Here is an 8,948-nt window from a genome sequence, read left to right on the forward strand (position 1 = left end):
CTGCCTTAAGGCCAATAGAATGCTAGGTTTCATATAAAGGACTTGCCTTAACAGGTGTGACGAGATGACACTGAAAACGTTATATTGTGCACCGGTTAGGTAAAATCTTGAATTTGGTTGTCAGGTTTGGTCTCTTTATAAAATAAATGAACAACAATTACTTGAAAAAATATCTGATTCTTTTTTTACATGATGAGGAAGGGAGAAATTGATTTTGATATTGATATTGATTTATTTGTTTCGCGTCCTACTCATCGTTATACATCTTGTTTCTCTCAAGCTGATAATTAGTCCATACAGCGTTCATGCATTGACATGTTCAAATTAATAGAGTTGTTTCTAAATGGAACTCATGTCAAAAATTGTCGATCTCTCTCGGCTTCTTTACTCGAGTAATGCTTAGCCTATCTGGTGTATAAATAATTGAAAAAAAATGCTATTATTTATATTTGAATGTTTTTTTCTGTTTTCATACTTGTAACTGTTCTGGCAGTAGTGATTTTTGGACTTTCATGTCTGTGCTGCTTCCGCTCTGCCTACCATGTCAATGTTGTATTTTTCCATATGTAAAAATAGAGAAATTGAATTCATTATATGTGTCACACCCACATTAATGTGCCGAGTTCAAAACCACACTCTTGTAACGAAAGTAAATAAAGAAATGTACGATATCATATAAAAAAACTGGATTTAATCCTTTCCTTCACAAGCCGTATAGTTAATTTCATTAAGTAATAAACTCACTTATATATTTGCCATGGACTTTTAAAGTTAATAGCTATTAACAACAATTGATTTGCAAGCTGTCGAGGAAGACGAATTTAATGCAAACAGTTCTAATATCGACTTAGTACTTATGTGTACATCAGTAAAGAGATACATCAGAGAAGAATAATGAAAGTAACAGTAGGTCTACTAAAAAGGTCGTAAGTTTACAAACTTTTGAAAACATAAGTCTAGATAAATGTGTTTTATTTTTCACAACGCCATAATGATAGATATATAAGCCGACCTTTTTAGGCCAGTGCATTTTCCGTTCATAGCAATTACCGTACGTTACTTCGGTAGAATACCGTACGTTACTTCGGTGGCATCTAAAACTTTCTTTCTTAATGCTATAACAAATTGGAACTCTATGCCGTTGGAAATTAAATCTTGTCAAGTCCTCAGTACTTTCAAAATAAAACTTAAAAAATTCTTAAATAATTGTTCAACTGAAGAAGGTGGGGATGTTTTTATATAAATTTTGTTTTGTTGTTTGTCTAAATTGTCAACGGACCCCATTGGAAATAAGTCTTTGGACTTTATGGACGTTCCAGGCATCCTTTGTGTCTCTTTTTTTATATGAACTTTTTATCGATTTTATGTATTTTATCTGTAATGTATATACTGTTTTTTTATGATGCCAAATAAAGTCAAATCAAATCAAATCAAATTGAATGACTGATAGCAAAAACTGTTCATGCATATCACGGTACTTTTGAGTTCAACCTAGCTGCAACTGGTTCAAGCATTTTAGAAAACGCAAATCGCGTTTATATACTTTAATCAACTGTCTAAAAAATCTTTAATTGACAAACTACTATAGAAAGTTTCATTTAGACCCATTGAACATTTTTTAGAGATACAGTATTTAGGTCAGGGACGTAAGAAATTTAAATAAACCTCACATTTACACTCTCTTACAAAAAGTTCCATTTATACCCATTGATATTTTAATAGAGATATTTAGGTCTGGAACCTCATAAATTTAAATAACAATCAAATTCACACCCTAAACTGGATCGTCACCAACACATAAGCATTTCTTCATTGTAACTTGGTTAAACTTTCCCGAATTTTTCATTTAGATCAGTTGATTCTTTTTCGAAAAATCTGGTCTGGGACTTTTTCCTTTCAATGGTCCTCAGATCCACACACTACTCCGGATTGTCATACAAATTTCTTACTAGACCTTGACAAACTGTTATACAAAGTTTCAATTATTCCTGTTATTTTTGTTGACGGGATATTTCGGTCTGCACCTAAAAAATGTAAATGATCCTCAAATTTACACCCTTCACCGGATCGTCCCCAACGCATAATATTGTCTTCCTTGTAACTTAGTTAAACTTTCCCGAACGTTTCAATCGGTCAGTTGACCCGTTTTTGAAATATCTGGTGTAGACTGTTTGCCCTTAAATCACTTTAATTTGTCCTCACACACACACCCTACCCTAAATTGACACCAAATATTATGAGACATGTGGTCTATGCTTCTGCAAAGCATGGGAAAATTCCAAGCATGGGAAGTGACCAAAGTGCCGGCCAGAAAAACCCAGTGAAAAAAGATAGTAAAAAAGTATGGAAAATAAAGAAAAATAATTAGAACAAAAACATGGCTTTTACAGCTGCTGCTTGGAAATGTTGACCTAATAATAGAGCAGTCATTCCACAGAGTGAATACCTCAACCCTGTGTGTAGATAATCGTCTCTATCGTCTGGACCACTTTCAGAACATTTTAAGCGACGCTTGACCACGCCCACTTTGCTCTTGTCGGGGAAATCTGCCCTTCGTAGGGGGCATCACCTCCCCACACTCCTCGTCGAGCGAATCCTGACGACACCCCTGAGAAAGATAGCTGTGAATACATTACCCCTCAGATATTCTGCATTTTCATTTTTGTTGTGACATTTTTCTATATTTTCTTATGTATTTATATATGTTTATTTGTGTTTTATGTTTGTTTAAATATTTTAATTATTTATGATGTGAAGCGCATAGTGGCTTGTTTGTGCATTATGTGCACTACGTCCATTAGTATTATTATTTTTATTGCTATTATTTATTATCACTTTAATATGTTACATATAGAATCAATTATATATTTCCATACTTTTTAAGTGGTAACTGCGGTTCTTGGAAAGCAAGAACTTGCTTCCATAGCTTAGACTGCCGATTGATTAGAACCTTTCAATTATTTTTTAATTATTTGCATCATATTTGGCCTTCGTTTCATATTACAGCACTATTATTTTTCTGCGTTTTGTAATATTTGCATTGCTTATCTTTCTACATCAACTATATCGTTATCAACATGACGGTTCAAAGTTATAAGAAATAGGTCATTGCACATTAGCTGCTTCTTCGAAGGGTCCATTAAGTAACAGTCCCACAACATATGTTTTAATACATTATAACATCAATCAACCAATACATTCGTCAAAATGGGAAATGCGGAGCGGAGAATCAAATAGGTGCCAATACTTTAAATAGTCTTGAAAACAAATGGCATACATTTTCTAAACAATGCTTTCGTAAGTAATTAAATGACTATTTTCTCTAAAGAACTGTTACTAATTTTGCCTCAATTGAAGTGAGATGCAAATCGGAGATGGATTACATAGCGGTTGCAGGAACCATTATTAGGATAAAGTATGAGGGACTAGGATACTGTAGGAAAGACATTGGGTTGTACTAAAAGTTGACCTCCTCTGTTAAAAGGGAAGTGAAATGGAGAAATTTGATAGACAGAATGAAAGCGAAAGGAATATGTGAGAAATATGTCGAGCAAAACAGAGATTTATCAAAGTAATTTGCAATGGATGATGTGTTTGTATTTTTTAACCATGATAAAGGTCGAGGGCAGCCTTCTTTCGAAAATAAAACAAAATAAGACCTAGTAACACTTACAAACTCAAGATCCACATGGAAATAGTGTTCAAAGGTCTATGACGGTAATATTTCTTCCCCTTTCTATTTTAAGCTCCTGGATCCACCTCATGATGTCATATCACTTTTTTGTCGTTACAAACATTGAAATTGATGGCTGGGACCCACTGCCAATGAGTAAATGCCCTCGGGACCCTGGATGATGAACTCCCTAAGAAAGAAAATAAGTGAAATAGAGGTAGACACCATTGTCAAACGTATAAGAAGAAGCCATAAGACCACTTTACAGTGGTTTTCCTGGTGAAAAAGCAAGGAGAATACGCTTACAAACCTTCGGCAGGATCATCACGGTAGGCGTACTCAGAGACAATGACGGACGGTAAGATAAAACGAAGGTACACAAAAACATTATCATTGTAGTTAAGGGTTTAGAGTACAGTCAAACAATCCTCGTACTGTATATCCTGCCCCGAAAACCTGAAATACCGGGTTGTATCCGTTGGAGTATAGTTATTACCGTAAACAAATTATAATGAAATCAAACAATCCTTGCATATTCTGGCCCTGACACCTTGAAATACAGGGATTATGATTATTTTATTTATTCATCATTTAAAAAATTACATCTGGCCATGTTGTGTCTTCTTACCCTATTTGTGTCCGGTGGGTCATAGTTATTACCGTAAAGAGTTTATAGTGTCCCGGGAAGGGTAGTTTATTACCAAAGTTCAAAGCGCGACCTATAATCCCCTAGGCTCTATATAAATTCCAGTATGGATATTCATTATAGGATTGTGTATTGCTATGGATTTCTCTTAGATAAAAATGAATGAATGAACAAAACGAATCTGTTTACTAACACCCTCCACACACCCCACTTCACTATTATAATGATTATAGTGATGCATCAATAAAAGGAGGGGACGTTCAAGATAATGAACCTGAAACCGTATAATAGTGTTATAGACACTTATTTAAGTATTATGTATTGCATTGCACGTATTAAGTATAGGTGTGCATTCACTTGTGAAATAATTACAGGAAGCCTATAAATCAGCAGCATAACAGTCACAAACAAATCCCTATCAAATAAGCGGTTTATCTTGTTTTTTACGTAATTGAACAACTTGTATTTCTTCTCAGTCAAAATTGATTCGAAAAATGATATATATGTATTTATGTGATTGGTCAATGTACTTTTTTGTTAATTTGGGGTTTTCCAGTGAGTAACGCATTTCTTCTGCAATTAACAAAAGTTGGAATTACACTGAGACGCATCTGAATGTCAATCACAGGATAAAACTTTTAAAAAAAGAATCTTAATTTACAGAATATTATTTAGCGGCAGATTTTAAATGTTGGTGATTGAAATATACTCCCATTTTAAAACATTTTAGCTAACATCGGCTCGCAACACCCAAACGAGATTTAACGGTTAATGCAGGGCATCCTGTCGCTATAAGTCATCAAATATATGCACTCGATTAGGACTACATCAAAATGGAGCTAATTAGATAGGAAATTGTTACAAAATGCATGAAAAGATATGACGCATCACCCTCCTGACACAATGTGTGACGTCTGACTCTGTGAAAGGAGTTCCGACAAATACAGCAAGTTCAGTTACGATAATTTAGTTTTCTACAGACTTTTGCATCGAGCACGACTCTGTATGTAAATCACATCCAAAATAAAGAAAATGGCGATCCAATTACGATGGATGCTGTCTTTCCTGCTGCTCGGTGAGTTCACATATTTGTAGCCGACATTTAAAATTTTTTTATAAACTTGTTTAATATAATATTGATTAACGTTAATTATTATTATAACGGGTTTCAATGTTCCAATAAGTGCTTATGAATGCAAGCATTCGAATGGTAGATTTAGATTGTCGTTGGAACGTATTCGTGTCATCTTGTGTGTGGTACGTATCGCTACCAGGACTTAATGGTGCTCCTACGTTTGAGAAAAAAAACAATACACATTTTCTAAATAGAACTATGTTTCTAAAAGTTCTATGAGTTTATGTATTTCCAGTTATATTTATTAAATTACAATTTTAAAAATATATGTTTTAACCGAGCTCATAAACCAAACATAATAAGATTTAGAGAAAAAAAAAGTTAGGCCTATATCGAATTATACAGAATTTATCTGCATGAAAATCGTTCTAAATTGATTATGTGGTATATTAAAAAAAATCTTTTGTTCTAAGCATTTATTTGATAATAATACCCAATTTAGTACAGTATTTAACATTTCAGAAACATACACTTATAAAGAACAACAGTTGATAAGACAGTTTTTATAAAATATTCTTGATTAATACTAAATTGTGTTTTCATATAGGCCAACTTATAACATGGCTTATTGTCCATACAATTTGGATACAAATGCCACAATCATATTAACATTATTTTTTACAATTATTACCGTATATGATAGTATTGTGTATTGATACAATCCGTTATATCAATTTTACAGTGGCCATACATCTAGTTCACTCGAGGTCCATAAAAGTCAAAAGAGGAGTCATTTACGGAGAAGTGATTTATAAACCAAAGGTGAACGCCTATCTTGCAACGGGCCTTCAGGACAGTAATTCTGCTGAGGATCATCACTCTGAGCTTCTGGATATCGACGCACATGTCCAGTCAGATAGTGATATAGGAACAGAAACAGAAGCCAGCGAAGGCTCTATTAACGGAATGGAAACAAACGAAGGAAAAGGTGGATCTGATATGATACCTGACATTGGAGTCCCGGATGTTCTACCTATGGATGGTACGAGCGCTAGTTTCGGAGGAGCTGGTGGGAAAAATGCAGGCGGTACTGGTGATGCAACGGGAAAAAATGGTCAAGCTGGCTCATCAGGCAGAAGTGGTGGCACTGGAGTAAATGGTGGTGGGACCGGTGTAAATGGTGGTGGCAATGGGGGTAGTACTGCAGTTAACAGTGGTGGCACTACGGTTAATGATGGTAGTACAGGGGTAAATGGAGGTGGCACGGGGATGAATAGTGGTGGTAATGGCGCTAGTGGAGGTGGAACTGGGGTAAGTGTTGGTGGCACTGGAGTAAATGGAGGTGGTGGTGGTGGTACTAGGGCTAATGGAGGTGGCACTGGGATCAATGGTGGTGGCACTGGTGTAAATGGAGGAGGTGGTGGTGGTGGCACTGGGGTTAATGGTGGTGGCGCTGGAGTTAATGGTGGTGGTACTGGGGTAAATGGCGGTGGCCCTGGCGTAAATGGCGGTGGTACAGGTGTAAATGGTGGTGGCACTGGGATAAATGGTGGTGGAACTGGCGTAAATGGCGGTAGTACAGGTGTAACTGGTGGTGGTACTGGGGTAAATGGCGGTGGCACAGGGGTAAATGGCGGTACAGGTGTAAATAATGGTGGCACTGGGGTAAACGGCGGTGGCACTGGCGTAAATGGAGGTGGCACTGGCGTAAATGGAGGGGGTGGTGGTGGTCGTGGAGGAGGTGGCACTGGGGTCAATGGTGGTGGCACTGCAGTTAATGGAGGTGGTGGTGGTGGTGGTGGTGTTGGTAGCGAAGGTGGTGGTACCGGGGTTAATGGAGGTGGTACTGGGGTAAATGGTGGTGGAACTGGGATTAATGGTGGTGGTACTGGAATTAATGGAGGTGGTACTGGGGTGAATGGTGGTGGCACTGGAGTAAATGGCGGTGGTACAGGAACGGGTGGTAATGGACAGCCAACAGTGAATGGAGGTACTGGAATTGGCACTGGTAGTGACGTAGGAAGAGGTGGAACTAATTCTGGTATAAATCCAGGAGTAAATGGAGGAACACAGGACAGGGGAAGAGGTGATGCTGGTACTGGTTTTAGAGGAACAGCTGTTAATGGCAATACTGGTATAGCAAAACCAAACATTGGTTTGCCAGGGATTAGCGTTCCTGTTGCTCAGAAGCCGGGGTCTGTCGGCACAAACAATATTCCAGGACAGCCAGATTTGAATGAGCCAAACAATCCTACAAATTCGGAAAAGGGTAATGGATTGTTAAATAGTGGATCGACATCTAAACCAACATTAATCACGAGTTCAAATAAAAATAGTGGTCCAGATATTATGTCACCTAAGAATACAACACCTAAAATTCTTGAGGAAGATCACGTAGTTATTAATAAAAAGGCATCTTCAGGAACAATAACAATCGCAATTTTCTCTTCTGCCATTGGACTCTCGGTTATTGTAATTGGTATATACTTTTTATGGACAAAATTCGGCGGCGTCTACACTCAGATTTTGTAACAGAAATATTTTCCATAAAACAGTTTAAGATTAATTTACGTAAATTTGCAAATGACGTAGAACCCCGAATGAGAAGCCCAGTGGTTTAATCTTGAGAAGAAGCCCATCTAAAAAAGAAGCACATGAGCTTCTAACCAAGATAGTATAGACTTCTTTTCGAGATTATACTTACATTCAGACCGACGCTATCTTTGATGACTAAAATAGCCTGTCATTATCAATTTTCCAGTTGTAGAAACTGTATAACGGAGAAATTGTATCTTTTAGCAGGGTGCCAACTCCGGTTGTATAAATTCATTAGATAGAAAAGTGTTAATATAATCAATATAAGTTACATATGTTACACACACTTAATCACTATACATACGCCTATTATTTGTTATTTTATGGTAATATCAAAACATATATATGTATATATTTAGTTGTAGGCTACAACAGATTGTCGTCGGAATGTTTTCATCATTATAGGCCTAATTGAAAAAATGATGTTTTCATTTTTTGTGAAATTTAAAAAATAATTAACATAATTTCGAATTCCACGGTTGAAAAGTCTTCAGTATGGTTTTATTGTAGCAATTCCAAAAAACATTCATTTTGAAAAGAAGATCCCGCCCTTTTTAGTTTGCAAAAGTAATCTCAAAAAGAAGACCATCTTGGAAAGAAGCCCATCTCGAAAAAAAATTCTCATCCAAGGGTTTAAAAAAAATACATGGCTTCTTTTCGAGGTGCTTGCAGAATTATTCGTTAGGTTTTGTACAATAATTTTTGAGGTCAAAGAAATTTTTAACAAAGAGATAACAGGCCTACTTGAACAAATTTGATAATATGAAATAAAATACCAATGCTGGCATTGTAACTTACATTAAGTGTGTTTATTGAGGTATATTTTAGCAAACTTTTTCTTACTACTTAAAATGTCCATCTAATTACTACCTATGTTTCCACTCTTACCACTCAGTTAGTATTACGTCTACTCCATCAAATTGTTTGCAGTTTTTTTCCTGGGCAATCACTGTAATCTC

At 36.2% G+C, this 8,948-nt stretch overlaps 1 protein-coding gene across 1 annotated transcript; it reads left to right on the forward strand.

Moving 5' to 3' along the window:
- The first annotated feature begins 5,237 nt into the window (after nt 1–5,237).
- Nucleotides 5,238–7,926, forward strand: LOC117108592 (glycine-rich cell wall structural protein 1-like). Its single transcript, XM_033250672.1, has 2 exons — nt 5,238–5,394; nt 6,137–7,926. Exons 1-2 carry the CDS (start codon nt 5,352–5,354, stop codon nt 7,924–7,926), a joined length of 1,833 nt encoding a protein of 610 aa, XP_033106563.1. The 5' UTR covers nt 5,238–5,351.
- Nucleotides 7,927–8,948: the final 1,022 nt, after the last annotated feature.

This window comes from Anneissia japonica, unplaced genomic scaffold (genome assembly GCF_011630105.1).
Source record: "Anneissia japonica isolate Jap-2015-1 unplaced genomic scaffold, ASM1163010v1 scaffold26_len2425191_cov177, whole genome shotgun sequence".
NCBI lineage: Eukaryota > Metazoa > Echinodermata > Crinoidea > Comatulida > Comatulidae > Anneissia > Anneissia japonica.